The following is a 23,341-nucleotide window of genomic DNA, read 5'->3' as shown; positions in this document are numbered from 1 at the left end:
CAACCCATACAATGAAGTCCCTCAAGACCCACCAACCACCTGGGGGCATACGGCCATGTTGGGACATGGAGCAACCCAAGGGTTGGGGTCCTTCCAGCCCCACCAACCACCTGAGAGCAGCTTTGGAGGTGGGATCCCATCACTTCACAACTCCATAAACAAAACCCCACCAACCCTCTTCCATTTATTTTTTTTTGGAAACATTTTAATAGTTATCGAATGTTCTACATCTTACAGTAAATATCGTACAGTTACAAACTCTTGGCTGAAATCTGTCAGGGAGATCACGAACTGATCTTCAGAACAAAAACGGAACGGGAAACAAATGAGAAAACCCAGATTTACACCTCATAGTCACAAGCCGCGGCTGCGGGGCTTCCCAGCGCATCAGTTGGAGGCCACGTTCCCTACACACCGTGGAGACTTGGAAGACATGTTTACTCTTTTTATTTCCTTTCTTTTTTTGTTTTGTATCTATGCATTTTTTTAATATGTATATATATATATTTGCTTAAAGAGTTCCAATACTATTTAAAAACGAGCTGATCCAAGTTGTCCCGTTGATCAGAATGGGTCAAGAAATGATAGAGATGGATGGGGCGCGTGAATCAGGTTCACTCTGCTGGATGCTAAGGGGCATGAGGGGGCTCTGTGTTTTTAGGGGGTAATTTTGGAGTGCCCCCCGGTGCCCCCTTTCCCCTTCCTCTCTACATCTCCCAATGGCCACAGCCCTGCAGCTCCATCCCAAGGGCACAATGCTGAGGTGCCGCGTTGGGCATTTTCCTACAAACTCATCACATCCAGTTGGGGAAAGCTGCCATTAGATGACATTTTTGCCATTCCCATTTTCCAGACACTCCCAAAAATCCATTATCACTAGATTGCTGGTGACTCTGTAAGTGCCAAATGGTGTGATGCCTTGCCACAGCTCTCCTCCCTCCCTTCCAGGCTTTTTATCCTATATTTCCCTATAGCAGAGCAACAGTGCGTTGGGGCCTTGGGGAGCCAAAAGCCAAAGGGAGCAGGGAAAAGAAAGAGATGGAAAGCCAACTGTCACGGGTTAAAGCCATGGTGAGGACATTTGGGTGGCAGAGGTGGAAGGAACCGCAGCCCTCACTTGGACTGAAAATATTGATGGTTTGACCAAATAAAATTAAAAAGTGGACTTACGAGGACTCAGTGGCTCTTATTGCTGTCTTTGGCTGGTTGGATTTGAGCACTGAATGCAAATCCCAAATGGGAGGAGTTTCTCTCTCTCAGTATGACCTCATTCCCCAGCCCCACCGGGGGTCACTTTCTGCCCACCGTGCTTCTCAAGAATAGCAAACATCGTCACCAAACCAAGAAAAGAAAAACTTTAAATAACACAGTAAAAAGTGCTTATATTACATATCCAAGCTGCAAAGAAGCTTTATGAAGCTGTTGCTGCCCATCAGAGCTGTGGGCTCTGGGGTTTGCATGGAACTGTGGCAGCACAGGCTTTGAGTCCAGCACTGCAGTGCACTGTAATGCAGAAGTCATCGGTGGGACTGGGTAATGGCAACAGCTGCAGTTTGATAACAATTTTCTTAACACTTTTTCCCCCTTTTCCTGGAGTTTTGCTTTGCCTCCATCATCCCCAAGGACACCCTAACCCCCTCTTGCCCTGGCACAGAGCATAGCCCTGTCCCCCTCAGTGAGGGAAATCCCTTTTCTTCCTGCTCACCAACCTGCCACCATTACCAACCCAACAGCAGCACAGTTGGCGTGTGACGCTTGGGTGCCCCCAGTGCTGCCAACCCCAGGAAGCTTTGTCACCCCAGCAGTGGGGACAGCAGTGACAGCATCCTACAGGGTTCCTTTATGTCACCATGAGGAATGTTAACAGAAAAAGAGGCAGTGCCTTCAGGAGCAAACCTTACCCAAAGAACTGACCTGGGCTTCAACCTACCCTGCAATCCCACAACTCCCAGATTGCCCTAAAGGTGCCAGAACTCAAGGTTAGCAAAGGAAATCACTCAACACCTCAGATGGGTTTCTGAGTTGGGGTTGGAGAACTCTATCCCATGATGGGAACTGGATGGAGCTGCTCACAGCACAACCATTTCCTATTCGCCCTTTGGTCCTACACTCACATCATGCCCTACCCCGTCATGGGTTGACTTCCCAACCTGCTTCTTCCCAAACAAATTCCACTGGGGAAACCACAATGAAAGGGAATCAAATACTCCCCCAGATGGCTTCCCAAGCCCCCCAAGGGCTGCTCAACTCCCCAGATGGGCTCCCCACAGCAAAGTTCACCTCTTCATGCCATGATGGCACCGCTGAGCATTTCTACCCAAGCACAACGGGGAAGATTCATGACATCCGCCACTGATCCAAGCAGAAGAATTAAGATAAAGCCACTTGACCCTCATCAGGCCTCGTTTGTGGTAAGAGATGGAGGTGTTGTCCCTTTTCCCTTCTACTTTATAGCCTCAACCTGTTTTGATGAAAAACCCGTCAATTTTTTTAGAGCAAGCCTGAAATTCAGAGCTTTGTTTAGGGGGAACTTAAAAATGCCATTAAAAAAGCACAGTGAGGAGGAGGCTGTGTCCATCTGGGGGCTCCTCTGTGCCACGAATGGCATTTCACCCCTCAAATTTAGCATCCTCTCTCCTTTCAGCAGCACACCCCGCACCTTCCTGGCCATGGATGAGAATTCAAGACAGCTCCTCCCATTGCAGTGATGGGTGAGCAACCCTGGGGCAGTGATGGGACTCAATGAGGTGCTGTTAATTAACTAATGACTTTCTTCCATCACAAGAGCAACATGTTCCAGCACCGACAGACAGCTCCTGATACACAGGCATTCCAACACCAAGTCAACAATACTGTGAGAGCCAAAAAGTAATAACAATAATAATAATAATAATAATAATAATAAAGCATTTGAGAGCTCCTCGGTTCCTGTGATTTATTATCATGGCGGGTTGGGTTTCTTTTGCCCAAGTTTAATTGCAACGTATTACAGAGGACAATGCGGTTTCCCTACTTCCAAACGTCCCCCTTCCCTTTAAGTGCTGACCCTATAGGCAGGGAGGCTTTGCCAAAAGCTAAACGGGGGCAACACTGTGATTAATTACATTTTTTTATTATTTTTTTTAAACTTTTTTTTTTTTTTTTTTTTTTTTTCCTTTTTTTCTCCTTTTTATACAAAATGAAAGTGCAACACAATGAACTACGTGGTGGAAACCCTCATGACCTCCTCCACCCACAGCGCTGACGTTCAGGCTTCACCACTTTGTGCCCTTTCTGTCTTCTGACCGCGGGCAAATGGAAACCTGGGTTTCCATTAAGAGCAGAAGAAGAAGCAACCAAATGGCCCCCACTGACCTGACAACCAGCAGCCCCCAGTCCTTTGGGGTCGCTACAAAGGTTTCTCCCCCTATGGACTGATTCCCATCAAGAAAGATCCAATTCCTTGCAAGGCTCTGGATGGCTCCCTGGGACCACCTGCAAGGATGGATGGATGGATGGATGGATGGATGGATGAATGGATGGATGGATGGATGAATGGATGGATGGATGGATGGAGCTACTTTGGCACGTGGAGGGAAAACCATCAAAAAGCAAAACAATTATCATTATATTTTTCTCTTAGAAAAAAAAAGAAGTCTTGTTTCTACTCTGGGTTTAGGGGTAAGAATTGAAGAATTGCTCCAGCTGCCTGTAAGTGCTGTCTGTTTGACTGGGACACCCTGGAGGACCCAGGAACGGCCTCATGTTGCCTCCAGATGCAGAAGATTACTTTATTGCTATTGCTGCCCCTTACCCCTACATCTCCCAGCCCAAGCAGCTGTCTCCACAGTGCCAGGATTTGGGCTCGGCTCAACCTTTGTTGACCCCAATCCAAAACATCCAAAGAATGGGAGCACCTTGACCTCCACGAAGGCTCCTCTCCATCCGACCTCCTTTCCCAAATCCCCAGGCTCTGCAGAGCCTTTCTGCCCTGGAAATCTCTCACTTCCCACCTGCAGCATCCCTGCACACCTCTGCCCAGGAGCATTGGCCAGGAAAGAGCTGCCCATGATGGGACACAGCTGGCACAGAGCATCTCGCCTTCCCAAAGGCATCGCTGCCACTCCATTCCCCTTGCACCAAATGCCTCTGCCCAGTTATGAAAAGCAGACCCAATGGTGAACAGTCCTCCTACTTCCTAAAACAAGCGTGTTACGTCGCTAATTATATTCTCTTACTCCTACAAAAGAAGGGATGAGTTCAGCATTTCACTGCAGATAATGCATTATAATCTATCACGACAGCTATCTGGAAGACACCAATTTTCCTGTAATATGTTACGGAAGATTAAATAATTTATATTATCCAACTAAAAATACCCAACCCAAATTGGAATAAGCCTGCCTACCAGCGCTGTGCTTTTTCACATAGTACCCTGAACATCAACCACTCTTACTAGTCAAAGAAAACCTAGGCTCTTGTCAACAACAACAACAACAAAAAATAATAATAATTAAAAAAAAAAAACAACAACAACAAAAAAAGGATGAGAAGAACCCAAACGAACAAGAAGTGGGGATCTTTGCACCACTCGACCGGGCAATGCTGAAAAGTGAATATTCTGAGCTGTAAAACGATAGGACCAAAGAGAGAACGTTACTATTGCTCAGTGTCAGTATGTGTTACACGACTGATGTGGGTCGGGGAGAGGGAGGAGGGAAGGAAAATAAAGAGGCAGAAGATTAGAAAAAGCAGCTTTTACAAAAACCACTAAAGAATGCATAAAGTGACCCTTGCACTTTTTTCTTTTGTTCTTGCAAACAGACGAGGTGCTGCAGTGCAGTGGCCGCAGCCCCGATGTAAGACTTGTGTAGTTGCATACAATGTTTGACTTCAGATCTGGAAGAGAGCAGACACGTTTGCATATGGGTTAGGAGCACAGGTAGGGATTTTCTCTTTGTCCTGTGCACCCAGCGTGCATGAAATGCAACACCTGCTAGCAGGTAATGCCTGGCAGTGGGCAGCAAGACCTCTATGACCACCAAACTCAACCCCACCATGCCCAATGACTGTGTTCCAAGTTCCACATCCCCACAGTTCCAAGGATGGGGACCCCACCATTCTGTGGGCAGCCTGTGCCAGTGCTTGACTGCTCTTTGGGGAAGAAACTCTTCCCAATATCCAACCTAATATCCACTTAGAGCACACCCTGGGCAAGCAGGCTGCAGGAGCAGCCCATGGTTCTGTCCCCATGTCCCAGAGGAAGAAGGAGGGGAGTTCTCCTGCAGCACTTACATGACTTGGCCAGTGGGTTTACCAGTGCGGCGGTACGTAGCTGTAGGTGGGGGTTCCTTGAGCCCGGTACGTTGGCACGGAAACTGGATGTGCTCCGATGGCAGTGTGTTGTGGGGTGGTCAACAAGGTTCCTGCAGCAACAGCGAGGAGAAAGGCTTGGCGTGAAAGTATCACAGCATGGGGGGAGGTGAGAAGGGATATCGCTAACCTAGCACCACGTCAAAGAGGCTTTGGAGAGCCCCAAGGAGCAGACCCCAGAGAGCCCTGGGGCACATCAGGAGCATCCCCTCCTCTATGAGCCATGACAAGCTGGGGATTCCAAGTGAGATTGTGCACGGTGCCTTCAGCAGACTCAAAAAGGGAGAATACGATCTCAAATGTTTCTGCTCTAAGAGTAATGGGGTGCTTGGAACTTTAGGGCATCCTGAATGCATTAATTACATCTGCCCACTTCTCAGTGCAAGCAACAGTAGTAAATATCTCAGAGTGGTTCTTGTGAGGCACAGGCTGCAATCCCTCCGTATAACAGGGAGTCAACAGAGCCCTATTTCTCAGCTAATGCAGATGCAAATGGGTGAACAATGCCTTTCTTTGCATAATTCAGCACACAGTGCTATGAATTGTTTTCTGGAGAACCTCTGAGGAGAGAAATACAGGCTTTGGAAAAAAATAAAACAGCCCACAGCCTGGCTCAGTGACTTAATGTGTCTTCAGTTAATCATGTTTTACGAGGACTGAAATTACCCCATGCATGCAACACACAGGATTTGAGAGTGATGTGTAAACCAAGGTTAATACTTGTTTCATTAAGTGTGTGCTGCAGGATGGTAAGTATCTTAACAAAGAGCTCGAGAGTAGAAATGCAGCCATGGCTGGAGAAGGGTGAGCTTGGCTGTTGCTTTATTTGTGGAACAGAGTGCAAAAGTGAATCCCTCTAGGGCACAACAAATGGAAGAGCTCCTCTGCAGCCCTACGGCCTTGAGTGGTATCAGCATGAAGTGCAAACTAATTGATATCTGCCTGTGTGGGTTGCTTGGGTTTGTCCCATCCAAGAGCTGAACCCACTGCTCTGGATCTGTGGGGCCAAAGAGGAGCCTCTTACCTGCTGACATGGCCATGGTGGTGCCAGCGACCATCCCCATGGCCACGCCGTTGGTGCGGGGCGCAGCGACAGGGGCCGGGTAGATGGCCGAGGGGATGCTGTTGGGCTGAACCACGGTGGTGTGATGGATAACGTGAGGCTGTGCCGCGTACACTGGCTGGGTATAATAAGCTCCCTGTTTGAGAAAGGGAAAACACCACCGGCTTTGTCATCCCACAGAAAGCCCACGTCCCGAGCATGTATCGGCACGGCTGGTCCCAATGGATGGAGCACACACAGCTGGGAAAGAAACCCCCAATCCACATTTTTTCCCATTCTCTAGAAGTTCTTCCAGCCTCCACCCCTTTCCAAGTTCCTCCCAGGACAATTTCAAACAGAAGGATTTATTTATTCCTCCAGAGGGAATGGCAATAAGCACTGGAATGGGGTCCCCAGGGAGGTGGTTGAGTCACCACCCCTGAATGCATTTAAGATCCATTTATGATCCATTTATTATTAAGATCCATTGGATGTGGTGCTCAGGGACACGACTTAGTGGAGGGTTTCTAGGGCAGGATGGTTGGGTTGCAGTTGGACTTGATGATCTTTAAGGTCTTTTCCAACCTGAGCAATTCCATGATTCTATATGGATTCATATGATCATGGGTAGGGGGCATGGCGGTGATGGGTCAATGGTTGGACTTGATGGACTTAGCAGTCTTTCCCAACCTTAACAATCCCATGGTTCCATAAAACACTGCATGGTTTGATGGGATGAAATGGGGCCAAGTCCAAAGTATGTTGGCTGCTGGCATGCAAAATGAGCAAGAGAACTAAGGGAAGGAGGAACTGTGGCCCCATCTGATCCCAAAGGGCCTGCCTCGGCGCGGGAAGCGGGCAGACAAAAGGGAGCACCAGCTCCTCAGGTTTCCAAAAGGAGACAGAGGGGTTCTGAAATCCGGGCTACTGAGAGCCGAGGGAGCTGGAAACAAGGGGGAGAAAAGAAAGGAGCCAACAGAGAAAGCCCCACATCCCATGTAACGGTGATCCCGAAACGTGAGCAGTGCAGTGCTGCAAGAACAGGGAAGGTCGGAGGGATCAGAGGGCTGAGAACAATGAGGGGAGATCTTATTGCAGTCTGGGACAGGCATGGGAGAAGCCCTTCAGGTATGGATGAAGGGGGGAAAGGAGAAACGGATGAACTATCATATTACTTCTTCCTTTCAGGGTGGATTGTAGACACACTGCATTACATTGAGGAAGGGAAGAACTTGCCAAGAGAGATGTGGAAGGGGACAGAAATCAGCCTGATACCCTTCTGGTAGAGCAGAGCATGGAGCAGCTGATAGCCTTCCTGGGATTCAGCTGCATGCCCAGCCCAGGATCAGGACAGCACACAACCTTCCATGGGCAAATAGTGGTGGTGGGTGGTTGTCTGGGCTGGAAGATCTTGGGAGGTATTTTCCAACCTTGGTGACTCTATGATCCTGATTCAGCCTTCTCCTGCCTGTACTCATCTCAGCAGCCAGCATCTTCCTTGCAAAATGCCTGAGCTTGACACCAGGCTCCACTGTTCCGACACAGCAAGGGTCACCCTGCAGGATTAAGTCCCAATGGCAGCAAAGAGCTGCTGGCAAAGCTGCCTCCATCTTTTGTGCCAGGTGATGGGGAGCATGTCAGGAACCAGCAGAGAGCACCTGAGCACACTTCTGACCCTGATAGCTTCCCCTGTGCTCAGCTAATGGAAGGAAAGTGGACAAAATGGGGCAGAGGAGATGCTCTGAATGCAACCTGGCATGGAGAAACCAGGTCACTGCTGCAAGAGAAGTCCTATTAGCCATTAAAGTGGAAGGAAAAAAAAAGAAAAGCCAGGAAAGCTGCAGGGCCAGAGTGCTGCAAGGAGCTCATTATCTCCTACAGGAAGAGGCAGCAAGGAGATTTTTGGAGGACACCTGTCCAACATGGGGTCTTGGCTCTGGTGCATGGCTGGAGGCAGAAAGCAATGCTGGAGCACAGAAGATGGCGCTGGGAGCCCAGCCAGGAGCTCAAGGACACAAATCTGGGCCATGCTGGTGAAGGTGACAAAGGGGGCTGTGCCATAGGAAGCAGGAGAGCAAGGCCCATGGGATGCCACCGGGATGGGGACCACAAGCTCATGTATGGCATTGACACCCGAGCCCCAGTGTTCACATGTGGGATTTGGGGAGGAAAGAGCCCAAGGGGACGTATCAGGTGGTGGTGGGAGATGCAGAGTGAGGCACGTACCTGGGTGTACAGGTTCTGCTGTGGGTAGGCACTTCTGATGGGGTACATAGCAGTTTGGTATGGATTCGGAGACGGAGAGTAGGGAGGAGGCGCGTTGTTGCTCTGGGTCGGTGGGACCTTGTAGGGAGTCCCCGCAGTGTACCCTGGTGAAGAAAGCAGAGGTTTGTAGCTGGTGAGACAGCCACAGGGCTCACAGCTCTGGACTCAGGTCCTGCTGCCCCCTTGGGCTCAGCGGGGAGAGATGCTGTTGGTAGGAGGGCTGGAGCTGTAGCATCACTTAGAGTGAAGGGGATGGACCATGGTGCAGCAGGGAGACTTAAGGGAAGGTAAAGGGGGGTAAAAGGGAAGGCTTAAGGGGGGTAAAAATGGCCTTGCAGCTGAGAGAGGCTGCCAAGGGCAGCACCAGCATCACAAACATCCCATTCCCATGCTCACAAACCACTGCAACCACTGCCACTCAGTGCAGGACCCTTCCTCTGGCTCTTCCCTCTGCAAAATAAGGCAGCCAGCCCCAAATCCGCTGCCTGGAGGTGTTCAGGTGTCGGCAGCATTCTGAGGGCTGGATACAGCTGGTCTTGCCTGGGAAGGGCTGCAATCTGTCCTCCAAATTGCTGCCTATGTGAGGTCTATGAGCACCCAGTTTCTCAGCACAAAGGCAAAGCATGGTCCCACAGGACTCCATGCAGCCTGAGGCCACAGAATCAGAGCCACTTGCGTGTCTAGTTCCTGAAATTAAGTTTCTTCTCCTCTCTCCTCCCCATGTTTTTGTCCTCTCACCTTTCCTGCAGTGAGTAAAAGAACTTCATTGCTGCAGGATCTCACTTCACAGGGCAGCAATGCTGTCACATCCCCACAAAAAGCAGCAAGAGGAGGGGAAGGGCTCTCCTTCCATTCAGCTGTGAGGCTGTTCCACCCAGCTTCTCTCCAGGTATGTCAGCAGAGAGCAAGGCTTATAACTGCATGGTACTATGATGGCACTGTCAGTTCAAACAACCAGAAAGCAAACGCCCGAACCCACAAACCCACCACGCTGGTCCCTCCATGTCCCTAAGAACCTAATAGGGATATGAGGCTTGTTTATCACCACCAAAAACGTCCCCTGTGCCTACAAAGGTCCCCTTGTGTTAACAGCTGCTCTTCCAACACCTCTATATCTGCAGGCTCTGTGCATCGGTGATGAGCAGTGAGCGCACACTGCAGGTGGCTGAGCTCTAAGGAAAGCATTTGATAGGTGCTGAGCTGATGAATCAAGGTGAAGGATCAGTTCCAAAATGGGGAAATCCATCCCAAACAAAGGACACCGTGATCTATCAGCTGAGCTGGAACCTGCTGACCACAGGATGGGGCCTCACAAGAGCAGAGTAGAGAGGGACAATCACCTCCCTATCCCTGCTGAACACCCCTCTCCTGATGGAGCCCAGGATCCCATTTGCTTTCCGGGCTGCAGACTCATGTTAAGTCTCTTGTCCATCAGGACCCCCACGTCCTTAAGGACAACTCCTCCCAGCCTGTACAGGTGCCTGGGGTTCTTCCGGCCCAAGTGCAAAACCTTGCACTTTGCCATGTTGAACCTCATTAGGTTCACCCGAGCCCAGCTTTCCAGCCTGTCAAGGTCCCTCTGAATGGCATCCGTTCCTCCCTCCGTATCGACTGCACCACTCAGCTTGGTGTCGTCAGCAAACTTGCTGAGGGTGCACTCCATTCCCTCATCGATGTCATTAATAAAGATGTTAAAGAGCACCGGTCCCAAGACAGACCCTTGAGGGACGCCGCTCGTTACCGGCCTCCACCTGGACATAGAGCCATTGACCACCACCCTCTGTCTGCGGCCTTTCAACCAATTGCTTATCCATCTAGTTGTCCACCCATCAAATCCACTTCCCTCCAATTTGGAGATGAGGATGTGATGGGGGACCATGTCAGAGGCCTTGCTCAGGTCCAGGTAAATGACATCGGTCGCCTTCCCTTCATCCACCAACGCCGTCACTCCATCATAGAAGGCCACAAGATTAGTTAAGCATGACCTTCCCCTGGTGAAGCCGTGCTGGCTGTCTCGTATCACACGCTCATTCCTCATGTGATCCAGCATGTTGTCCAGGAGGATCTGTTCCATCATCTTCCCGGGCACAGAGGTGAGACTCACCGGCCTGTAGTTCCCCGGGTCCTCCCTGCTCCCCTTCTTGTATATGGGAGTGATGTGACCCTTCCTCCAGTCATCTGGGGCATCACCTGGGAACATGGGCTGGGGTTGGGTTGGCTGGACTGAATGATCTTGGAGGTCATTCCCAACCTTGGTGACTCTATGATTTGATGATTCTTCAGTGCTAAACTGAGGGAAAATCCTCAAGAATTCTTAAAGCTGTGCTTTAAGTCTTCTTTGAGGGCAAATGGGGCCCATTGGCCCCAAACACTGAGTAGGATGGAGAAGTTCAAGGCTCAGCAGCTCACATCCCAACACTCAGACATAATGGACTCATTTACTCCATCAGCACTCAAGGCATCAATTAACGAAGGACAGGATTTCAAGTTTGCTAATACACAGCATGAAGATAATAAGGCGCTTTCCAGGGACTGTGAACAGCATCTTGTTGCCTTCTGCTATGCTGCAGATTAGGAATAAAAGTGTTAATTAAACAGAAAGGGTCTGGTTCCCTTAGTGGGACTCAAGGCAGAGTGCAGAACAGAGATGGAATAGATGCAGGGATCCCTGTGCTGAAGCCTCAGTGTGCTGGAGGGTCCATGGGGAGAACTCCATTCTGTTGTAGGGCCATCATGGAGCTGTAGGGCAACAAGGAGCTGTAGGGCCACCATGAGGAGCTGCAGGGACACGAGGAGCTGTAGGGACACCATAAGGAGCTGTAGGGCCACGAGGAGCTGTAGGGCCACCATAAGGAGCTGTAGGGGCACAATAAGGAGCTGTAGGGACACCATAAGGAGCTGTAGGGACACGAGGAGCTGTAGGGACACCATGTGGAGCTGTATGGTCATGAGGATTTGCAGGACCATGAGGGGCTGTAGGTCCACAAGGAGCTGTAGGGCCACCACAAGGAGCTGTAGAGCCACCATGAGGAGATGTAAGGCCAGGAGGAATTGTAGGGCCATGAGAAGCTGTAGGGCCATGAGGAATTGTAGGGCCATGAGGAATTGTAGGGCCATGAGAAGCTGTAGGGCCATGAGGGGCTGTAGGGACATGAGGAATTGTTGGATCATGAGGAGTTGTAGGGACACCACGAGGAGCTGTAGGAACATCATGAGGAGCTGTAGGACCACAAGGAGCTGTAGGGACATAAGGCCACCCCTCAGCCCACTACAAATGCAGACACTGGACCTTGCTGCAGTTTCCCCACTGCTGAATCACAGACAATTTAATTGCTCTATTAAACAAAGGTGTTAAACACAATAGTCCAGACAGATGCAACCTTCCTCATTTATAAATCAAGGGGGGAAATAAGTGAGCAATCTGCACCGATTTGTGGGTAAAAGCAGCTCACAGCCAAGTTTTAATGTCACACAATGATTTGTGCTCCCCTCACAAACGCGTGTCTGACAGCTAATTTTAAAGCCTAATTATGACAACCTAATGCCTTAGGAGGATTAGGAGTTCACCCAGCCCGTGCCATGGTTCTACAGAGGGCTGGGATTTTAATAAAAAGCAATAGGAAGCAATAGGAGCTCCAGCTCCTATTAAAATTGCTGATTAAATCCCTCATACCACCCCAGAAATCTCAACCCCACGGATCCCACAGTGCAGAATTGCACTGCATTGCACTGATTTTTACCCTAAGGGTGATGGGGAATGGAGGGAGGTGAGGATGAAAGCTCTGCGCTGAGTAGGGCACCATTCACCCCAGAATGACTGCAGAATGTGATGCTTTGCTGATGATGCCCATGGAAAGCTCTAAAGGTCTGGAGCACAGTGCTATGGGAGTTGCTGAGAGAAATGGGATGGGTCGGTGTGGAGCAGAGGAGCTCAGGGGAGACCTCATGGCCCTACAGCTCCTGAAGGGTTGTGGTAGGGGGAGGGATCGGCTTCTGCTCCAAGCTAACAGAAACAGAGGACCTGGAAGGCCATAAAGGGCTGCAGGGCCATGAGGGGCTGTAGGGCCATGAGGAGCTGTAGGGCCATGAGGGGCTGTAGGGCCACGAAGAGCTGTAGGGCCATGAGGGGCTGTAAGGCCATGAAGAGCTGTAGGGACATGGGGAGCTGTAGTTCCCCATTTATCCATTTCCACCCCCACTCCTTGCTTCCTGTCCTCACCCCTTTGCTCACCCAACCCCATTGCTTCCATCATTGCCACCAAGGCTCCTCATCACCTCCCTCATCCCACATTTTTCCCCCAAATCCTTTCCTACCACGGTACCTGCAGGCTCAGCTCTTGTCCCCCTTGGTTTCAAGGGGAGGAAACTCAACTGCAGCAGCACAACAGGGAGGAAAATCACATCCAGGCATGAGCTGAACTGCAAGGGAAAACTTCTGAGTGATACCTGATCTTCTACCAGTTACGTGCTGAGACTTCCCAATAACTCACCATTTGGGCCACTGCAATTAGGATGCAGAGCCCACGTCCCACGTTGGGGTTCCAGCCCCTGCTACACGGAATGACAGGGACACCCCTTTTCAAGTCTTCCCAACATCCAAACCTCCTCTTGGAATGAGAGCAGATACCCTGTGATGGGTACTTCACCCACGCGGGACACTCTGCAGCCTTGCAGAGGGTCATTTAACATCAAAACTAACCCCTCCAGCACAAAACAACTGAGAAAAACCCCAGAAGAAAAGGTTTATTTACTGAATGCTGCAGAAGAAGCCTGGTAGGTTCTGTTCTCGGTCCCAGTGTCCACCGGGAGGTGGAAGGTGCCCTCTGTGGCACAGGAGGAGGAGGTCTGTGGCCAGGCTTGCTTCATCAGAAGTGTAGCTTGAGTGAGAAAGAAGAGAAACATTAGAGCAAGGAAGACACAGCCACCCCCATTCTTGGCCCACTGGAACCACTTTGCTGCCCTGATCCCTTTTTATCCCCTCTTTTAGGGACAAGCACGTGTAGGAATTCCATACTGAGTATCCCATGGTGGGATTGTTTGTGCACTGAACTCATCACCACCTCCATAAAACCCATCACCTCCCCATTAAACCCCACAGAAGCGACCACTCTCCTGAGCCAAGAGACTGGTCTGAAGACCTACATGGGGCACACAGCCAACACGGGTGGCTTTGTGGACATCCCTGGGGACAGCTCTAGGGACTCATGGCTTTTCAGAGCAGCGGTTTAGTGCTTTTATGCAATAAGCACGTACTGAATCATGACTTCCAGCCAACAGATCTGACGTAGAGAGTCTAGGTGCATAAGAAGCATTGAAACAAGGCAACACAAGCTGCAGTGCCGGGCAGGATTGGGTCCCCATGCATGGGGACAAGGAACAGCTGTCCCTCATGTTTCCTAGTTGGAAATCCCAGTGAGAGGGGTACAAGGCATTTTATTTGCATTCTAGCCCCGTGTGGTGGGTACAGAGCATCCCACCCCATCAATGGGGTCTTTGGAAACTCTGGAAGGAGAGCAGGTAGAAGCATGGTTTGGGATAGTTTTCTCTGCATTCTTGGGATATTCTACCACTCTACGACGCAAGGGCTGCCATTACACTTAAGGTGAAAGCACATCTATGGAGATAGCAGAGCCCTAGCAGAGCCGCTGCCTCTGGGAAAGGCTTAACAGGTATTTTCCTGTCCATTTTTCTTCTGAAACTATGGAGCTGTTCTAATAGCTGGCTCAGCAGCCAGGCTCTCTGCACTCAGCTCCCCATGGCCTCCAGAGCCACAGAACTATGTCAGCTCTGCCTACACACAACAGAGGGGATGAAACCCAAGGGAACGATCCTGCTTGGTCTTGGTCTTACAGACTGATGTGGGCACAGTATGAGTCCATGGTTGGATTCGATGACCTCAGTGGTCTCATCCAACCTCAGTTATTCCATGACCAACAGTTCTAAACATTCAAAATCTGATTCACTTTCACCACTTGGCCATACACCCAAGATTGATAAGGACCAAGCAGATGATACAGTGCATGCCTATGCACTGCAGAGCAATGCTTCCTGCAGGGAGGATGCAGCAGCAAAGAGGGCTCACAGCCCCCATCCTATGCCACAGCACAACCCCACTGAGCCATTGAGCATTTTATGGGCTGCTGCTAGAAACATCCATTCTGCTCAGTGCAGGCACTGCAGCAATGGACACGGAGCATTATTCTCTGCTGCATTATTAATGGGCACAGTGAAAGCGAAAAGTGCATGCCCTACTTTCAGCAAAATGAAAAGCAGGCACTGATGAGGAGAGCTGAAACAAGGCAGGCAAGTCAGGACAGCAGACTGCCTAGGAAGGAACCAGCTTAATGGAGACATACATTACTGTTTTTGTCTTTAGAACTGAAATGTCTCGTGTCTCCACAGCACACAATGATTTTAGCTGCTCAGTTTGACAAGCTTGAAAGGGATTATTTCAGTGTTGTCCCCCCATCTATCCAGCCATAGAAGGCACCAGGTTGGTTGAGCATGATTTGCCCTCAGTGAATCCACACTGACTACTCCTGATAACCTTTTTCTCCTCCAATGCCTCAGAGATAGCATCCAGAACAAGCTGTCCCATCACTTCCCCATGGATGGAGGTGACTCTGGCTGCCTGCAGTGGCCCGGATCCTTCTTGTCCTTTTTGAAGACCAGTATGATGTTGGCTGTCCTTCAGTCTTCAGGCACCTCTCTTGTTCTCCATGACCTCTCAAAGATGACAGAGGGCGGCCTGAAAACCACTTCTGCCAACTCAGCACATACGGGTGCATCCCATCAGGATCCATGGATTTGGGCACATCATGTTTGCCTAGACAGTCTCTGACCAGATCTAACTCGACCAACGGGAAGTCTTCCTCTCCCCAAACCCTCTCTCTTAGCTCCAGTGTCTGGGATTCTCAAGGGGCACTCATCACTGAAGACTGAAGCAAAGAAGGCATTCAGAAAGCCCACCCTCTCAGTGTCCTTTTATCACTCACCTCATCCAGCAGCAGACCCACATTTCCCCCAGCCCTCCTTTAAGACACACCTATATAAGTCTTTTTTGTTGCCCTTGACTTCCCTCATCAGATTTAATTCCAGGTGGGCTCCAGCCTTCCTTGCGGCATCCCTGTAGGCATTCCTATATTCCTATATTCCTCCCAAGTGGCCAAATCCCTTCTTCACATTCCATAGGCTTTCTTCTTCCCCATGAATTGCCCCATGAGCTCATTGCTCATCCATGCAGATCTCCTCCCAGCTTTGCCTGATTTCATCCTCTTACAGATCTACTCATCTTGACCTTGGAGGAAGTGGTCCTTGAGCAATCAAGACCAGTTCCTGTCATTTCCAATCCTGTCCCTGCTGGTGTTGGATCTGGAGGGTCTGTGGGACTCCATCCCTTCCCAAAGCCATCTCCAGGTCTCCACGTGGGACACTCAGAAGTCTAGAGTGCTAAATCCTTTATTTTCCATGTGGATCCCAATGTCTTGATGTGGTTTTCATGGGAGCCATGAGGTCAACAACAGGCACCAAACACCGCTGGCATCCAGCTTGGTGCTGGTGACCATCACATGGGTACATGGGGGACATAGATGGTGAAAGCAGAAGGTACTTGAAAAGCATTTGAGGACTCATAAGCCACAAGCAGAGGATGCTCTCCCACCCCTCAAAATCTCTCTTCTAAACAGCACCAAGGGGCACATTTGCATGGTTAACCTACAGAAAGAGTCTCAGATATCCAAGTAGATTAAACTTGGGTTTGTGATGAGTGCTTTACTTGTTCCTAAAGGATTTTGGCCAACTCAAACATCCGCCACCCAGGTCTGAATGGCAGCACCTTGCTGGCTGAGGGGATGCATTGGGAACAGCATCTCTGCAGAGGGCCTGCAAAGGGCTCGACATCTCAAATTGCTTGAAAATTCATTGCCAACGAGTTGGATGCTTTCAGAACTGCAGATGTTAAAAGGAAAGCTGATCCCCTCTGATCCCAACGTGTCTGATGGACGGTATGTGAACCCTGACGGCGGGTTCGTTTCTGTGGCTGGGTTATTTCCAGCCTCCTGGATGACAGCAGTTGATTCAAATTGAGCGAATGCTCTTTGTACTGACACAGACGACTGGTTTTAACTCAGCCACTGCACCACAGCGTCGCCTGGACTCCGTTCCATTTAACACAGATGGGAACGTTGCCCACCCCACAATGTACACACTGATGGAACCTTTCTTAGAGCTGGTTTTGCATCAGTTGTCTCTGAAATACTCTTAATTTTCTCCTTTAGGTCATTTTTCCATCTACGGGTGGATATAGGAAGGTGCTGAGCCTGTGCCTGTCTTCCAGAGTTGCCTATGCAGCATTTTCAGGCTTTTACATTTCAGAAAGGTCCAAACCAGGACTGCAGCCTTCTCTATGAAAGATAAGGCTGGGAGATACAGTCTTTGTGGGGCTGAAAGTGGAACTCATGCTCTGAGCAAGCCTTGCCCCACATGCACAGCAAAATCCATGACAGCATCCATCATCCCTATGGGACTAACCTCAAAATATGGTGAAATCTCTTCAATGGGGAATGTTCTGCCCATGGAGGTGGTGGGGTCACCACCCGTGGATGGGATCCAGAACTGTGAACACGTGGCACTGATGGATGTGGTCAGTGGGTAAGGTGGGATAGAACCATGGAATCACAGAATGGTTTGGGTTGGAAGGGACTTTGAACATCACACAGACCCAACCCCCTGCTGTAGGAAGGGACACTTCTAGCCCAGGTTGCTCACAGCCCCATCCAGCCTGGCCAATCTCTCATCCAGCAACAGCCCCAAATCCTTCTCCTCAGGGCTGTTCTCAAGCCATTCTCTGCCCAAGATGAAGCTGTGCTTGGGATGGGTTGGGAATCTTAGAGGTCTTTTCCAGCCTGAATGAATCACTCAGTGATTTCATGATGCTAAACTGTATTAATCTTGAGGGTGTTTATGTGGCGGACAGCCATCCTGTGCAGAGCTGTCTGGAGGAGCGCTGGTTCCGACCTTTGCCATTTCCTAGCCGAGGCAATGCTTGGCCATGCTGTGTTCATGCATCGTTAGGCACTGGAAGATTTTTGTTCTTCTTGGAAAATGGCCTGGCAGCTTTCTGGCCTTCAGGATCTTTCTATTCTCAAAACTATTACAAGTATTCTTAAAGATGATAAACAAAAAGTTTAACCGTCGAGAAAGCCGCCAAGACTCTTCTGATTGAGCATTGAGCCACGTAACAAAGAGATCCGGAGAGGGGAGACAGAAAATGAGCAGAGAAAGAAAGTCTGCAGAGATTAGGAGTGCTCTTCAGATGGGAGAGGGACAAAAGGCTGAGTGGCACAAAGGAGATGGACCAGGGCTTTCGCTTCCCTTTTCACATCATGCAAATCCAAGGCAACAGACAATTGATTATTTGCAGTGCTTAATAATAAAATAAATCAGTAACCCAAGCCTTAATAGAATGGCAGAACTGCACGCTGCAAAGGATTGTGGCCATAAAATACAGCCAGAATCAAAGCAAGGGGGAGGCTAAGTGTTTGTAATGAAAGAGAGAACACCCACAGCCAGGGCTGCCGGGACAAAGGTAGGAGAAATCAAAGCCTCCATGGTTTTGTCCTTATGAAAGCCACAGACTAACAAGGTTTGGGGCAGCTTATTCCACAGCGGACAATGGCGAGGGAATTTCTGAAGGCTGATCCCATTTTAGGGTAGGAGAGCACTGCTCTGGCTGCAGGGGATGCTCAGCTCTCCCCACTTTCCTCCTGGCCCCACTGACCCACTGGTGAGGATGTCCCCACTGTCCCCATCCCATTCCCAAATACCAATGACTTGGAGAACCTTCAGCACAACTCTCTGCTCCTGGATGCCCTTGGGGACATAATGGCCACCAGGACACTTCCTTGTTGACCTCTTTTTTCTCCATCCGATCTGTCACAAATACTTCTGTATTATTTTAGTTGTGGGTTCAAGCAGCTCATTTGCTCAGGAGAAGATAGTTTATCCTTCAGCCCAACCCAGGACATTACCAAAACACTTTCTCGTATTGGGTAGGTCCCATTTCTCACCCTGTTCCTGCTATTTAGCAATAATCTATGCTGAAAAAGCAATCTGGCAAAGCATCATCTTTAATGTCTTCTGTGAGGGCATCTTTACTGAATCAGAGTGATTTGAGAGTGCTCCTACACATCACTTTGGGTTCCTATTTCTTATGAGCAAAAAGGACAGGCAGGATCCATCCAAAGCTCTCCCCATAGGACAGACAGACACCCCAGCAGTCTGTCCACAGAGACAGATAGGACAAGAGGAGAGGAGAGGAGAGGAGAGGAGAGGAGAGGAGAGGAGAGGAGAGGAGAGGAGAGGAGAGGAGAGGAGAGGAGAGGAGAGGAGAGGAGAGGAGAGGAGAGGAGAGGAGAGGAGAGGAGAGGAGAGGAGAGGAGAGGAGAGGAGAGGAGAGGAGAGGAGAGGAGAGGAGAGGAGAGGAGAGGAGAGGAGAGGAGAGGAGAGGAGAGGAGAGGAGAGGAGAGGAGACTCCTTGAACTGCAGTCTTATACTCATGAAACATTTAGATGTCGTACTAAGGAACATGGTTTAATGGGAAAATATTGGTGGTACGTCAACAATTAGATAAGATGATCTTGGAAGTCTTTTCCAACCTTGGCGATTCAGCGAGTCTATCATTCTATGATTCAGTCTCAAGGAACAAGAAGCTATTCACTTTGCTCCACCACTGCTTGCTATTTGTGTCTATAACGACTTATATTTGGGGTTTGAGCAAACCCATGGTGACAACAAAGCCCCCAGTTTGACTTCTCACCACTCAGTGCAGACACGTTCTGTTTTTCCAGTCTTGTTTGGAAAGGTAAATATGCTGCATTTAGCCTCCCTGCTCTGCACACACTGCTGCTCTCCATACACTCGTGTTTTTACAATCTCCAGGCCAGTGTGTTCTATTATGTTTGTTCTACATCCCATTCTTAGCACTGAGGATGCTGCCTACTTCTGACAGGACAGACTCCCAATACGTGTGGAATATTTTTGTTGTAGAGTTCTTCTCACCTCACTATTTCTGCATTAAATCTTCCAGGAGAATTTACTTGTGGCCAGCACCTCTTGGGGAGTAAAAGTCCCGATTCCAGAAAGACTACTCATGTCACAGCTCAGACACTACAAAAGCTTTGGTTTGATCCTGATCCATGGGACATGGTCTGTGGGAATGGTGGGGATGGGTTGGGGTTGGACTTGGGGGTCTTAAAGATCTTTGTGATTCAGTGATTTCCTGAATGGAAGCCTAAGAGAAGTCTTCAGCTCCAAAAAGAATAATGTATATCACAGCTTTGCACTGTATTAAAAAGCAAGTGGTTTATTTAGCTGGGCAGCTCAGGTATCCCTCATTAAGCAGAACACCTCATTAGCTTCTGCCGTAATTAAGATGAGGTTAATAGGTTTTTAGAGGCTTGAAGGCCTCACTGAATACGTCTAGCATCGCTTTGTATCAACTGAGCTGTGGAGTGCAGTATTGGCTCTGTCGCAGGGAAGTGTGTTTGGTTCACAGGGATCTCTACTATTAATGTATTGATTGTTTTCATGTTAAAAGGACCGTGGCATAATGAAATTAGTCCCAATTCCTAAACCATGTTGTTAAGCTTTTGATTAACCCAAATCCTCCTGGAGTTTTCATGGGCAGGTCTGCCAGGAGGTTGTGCAGATCCACGTGAAGGTCTTGTGAAGGTCCTTCCCAGCCTGAACCCTGTGATTCGGTGCCACCCCTGGGGGTATTTCAGAGATCAGTGGATCCCAGGCTGGTTTGGGCTACAAAGGACCTTAAAGGCCACCCAACCCCAGCACTCCATGGGCAGGGACCCCAGGTGCCCACAGCCCCATCCATGGTGATGGGCACCCAAAGGGATGGGCACCCCCATCTCTGGGCAGCAGTGCCAGGGCGTCACCACCCTTTAGGTAAAGTATTTCTTCTTCACATCTGTCTTAAATCTCCTCTCTTTTAGTTTAAAACCAGTCCCCCTTGTCTAGTTGCTATCTGCCCTTGATGTGTGGACATGGCACTGAGGGACTTGGTGCAGTGATGGCAGGACAGGTTGGTGGCTGGGCTTGCCACGAGCAATGAGGCTCTGGACACCAAGCAAGAGAGAATAAATGGATTGGGAAATAGTCTGGGCAAATGAAGACATGCAAACTGCACTTGCAATGAGCAAAAGTAAGGCAAAGAGAGAGACGATGGCATAGTTAAAGTGGTGGACTGGGAATATTACTGTTGTATCAGCTATCCAAATGGATGGGGGAGATTTTGTCAAGGTCAGGGATAGCAGGGAGCTGGGTTCCAGTGAAGAAGCTGAGCCAACCCAGATCAGCCTGTTACCTGTCAGAATGGCCAGCAGAGGGACTGGAAAAGAAGGCTGCAAAAGAGAATGTGGTCTGCAAAATGAAGATCTCTCTTGTCAGCTACAGCAGAACAAAGCACAGCGTGTGGTGGAATGGGTGAAATCCCAGCTGGGATAGATAGATAGGGGAGACTGGCAGGAGACACGTCTGGGTCATCAGGGCAAGGATGGAGAGGAATTTGTACCTGAAAATAAGGTTTCCCAGAGGCAGATGGGGAATGGTAGGTAGGGGAAAGAAGGACTGAGCTGAGCTGAGCTTTCATAGAAAACTGGGAGGGGGAAGATGATGAATATGTCCCCTCAGCAGGGAACAGAACTGCTCGATTTGGGAAAGCCAAAGGAAAAAGAGATTTTAGAAGAGTGTGGCTGATATACCTTGGAATACCAGTGTGGGATTGTACTTGAGATTGGCTGGACAGAACTTGCTCCAGCTTTGGAAGAGACAGATTAGGGTGATGTGAAGGGCAGGAGATGGACAGAAAACACCAGGACAGTAGGACACCAGGACAGACCAGAGTCTGCCAGCACCTCAGGAAAGAAAGGGAACGCGATATGGGCAATGAAGACACCAAACAGGACACAGTTTCTGAAATTTCTCCATCTATTACATGAAAGGAAGGAATGATAAGCATGGGGAAGGGGGAAGCTGTTTTACCTGGAGCGTAGCCGGGGCTGCTGGTTGGATACATGTTTGGGTTGTAGGCTGGGGCAGCCGTGGGATATCCCGTTGGGTAACCTGCAATGAGAAAAAGGGAGAAATGAGGATTCCTACTGAGGTGAGAGAAAATAAGACAGCATCCATGGAAAGGAAGAAACCATCCATGTGAGTCAAGAGGTCATCAGCATAGGTGGGAGATCAATATTCTCAACTGGCCAGGGCAAGGAAGGATGAGGAATTGTGCTCCACAGATTTACATGTGACATCATCAATATTTAACCTTTATTCCCCTTGAAAATGAGGACAATGACCAGAATTTAGGATATGGGCACATTCAACGTGCTCTGAAGAAAGCTACCAAGGAATTACATGCACTGAATGCAGCATTCAGCTGAGAGAAACCAGAGGCACAGCTGTATTCTAAAGGTTTTCCTTGGCTGCAGTAGCTTCATGTGTCACTTACCAAACACTAAGTTAGGCAGTTAGATAACCCTGAAGGCCATTAAGTGAATAATTCCCAATGCTTCCACTCAGTGCTTCCACCAACCACAGCTTCTTGCTAAAGGACAAAAACATGCCAGCCCTTGTATTCACCCATCACTGCACAGCTGCCATCCTGAGGAGGGACCCCATTACTTGCCAAGCCACCTGGAAGGAACACGAGGCAGCTCAGACCGTTTGAAGACACCGTGTAACACGTGAGGTTTTAATGGGCACTTTAGAGAAGGTTACAGAGCATCTTCGATTTCCATCATCTCCAGTTGGATTGGTCAGAGGGAGCTCAGAGAGGAAATCATCTCGGCTACGTGAAGGCTTGGTGAGCTGGAATCACAGAATGGTGGCACCCAGAACAGCTCTGTCCATTTTCACCTGCTTCTGTATAAATCCCTCAAACAGACCAAATGGGACACTTTTACCTGCACTCCCTCCTACAGCACTTGGCTTTCCATTCCATTCCATTCCATTCCATTCCATTCCATTCCATTCCATTCCATTCCATTCCATTCCACTCCATTCCACTCCAATCCATTCTATTCTACTCAACTTCTTGCCATTACACTTCACTCTTCTCTACTCCACTCTGCTCTTCTTTATTCTACTCCACTCCACTATTCTCCACTCCACTCCACTCTACTCTACTCAAACCTACTCCACTCTTCTCTATTCCACTCCACTCCACTCCACTCCACTCCACTCCACTCCACTCCATTCTACTCTACTCCACTCTTCTCTGCCCAAATCTTCTCCATTCTTCTCTTACTCCTCTCTTCTCTATTCTACTCCCCTCTACTCAAACCTTCTCCATTCTACTCTGCTCTTCTCTATTCCACTCCAATCCATTCTATTCTACTCAACTTCTTGCCATTACACTTCGCTCTTCTCTACTCCACTCTGCTCTTCTTTATTCTACTCCACTCCACTATTCTCCACTCCACTCCACTCTACTCTACTCAAACCTTCTCCACTCTTCTCTATTCCACTCCACTCCACCCCACTCCACTCCATTCTACTCCACTCCACTCTTCTCTGCCCAAATCTTCTCCATTCTGCTCTTACTCCTCTCTTCTCTATTCTACTCCCCTCTACTCAAACCTTCTCCATTCTACTATGCTCTTCTCTGTTCCA

General features: G+C 49.2%; 1 protein-coding gene across 3 annotated transcripts in view; it reads right to left on the bottom strand.

Moving 5' to 3' along the window:
• Nucleotides 1-183: 183 nt before the first annotated feature.
• FAM168A (family with sequence similarity 168 member A) overlaps nt 184-23,341 on the bottom strand; it is a 115,139-nt gene continuing 91,981 nt past the window's right edge. For all 3 annotated transcript variants that reach the window (XM_085536655.1, XM_085536654.1, XM_085536656.1), the window contains 6 exons: nt 21,713-21,793; nt 13,411-13,536; nt 8,621-8,763; nt 6,377-6,551; nt 5,275-5,405; nt 184-4,878 (listed from right to left, as the gene is read on the bottom strand). In XM_085536655.1, the coding sequence (XP_085392781.1) occupies nt 5,293-5,405; nt 6,377-6,551; nt 8,621-8,763; nt 13,411-13,536; nt 21,713-21,793 (638 nt within the window). In that variant the 3' untranslated portion in view covers nt 184-4,878; nt 5,275-5,292. The remainder of the gene's footprint in view (nt 4,879-5,274; nt 5,406-6,376; nt 6,552-8,620; nt 8,764-13,410; nt 13,537-21,712; nt 21,794-23,341) is intronic.

This window comes from Coturnix japonica, chromosome 1 (genome assembly GCF_054131305.1).
Source record: "Coturnix japonica strain WE chromosome 1, WE-NBRP24, whole genome shotgun sequence".
NCBI classification, from domain to species: Eukaryota; Metazoa; Chordata; class Aves; order Galliformes; family Phasianidae; genus Coturnix; species Coturnix japonica.
The sequence above is the reverse complement of the archived record's forward strand: the minus strand, read 5'-3'. Positions and strand labels throughout refer to the sequence as shown.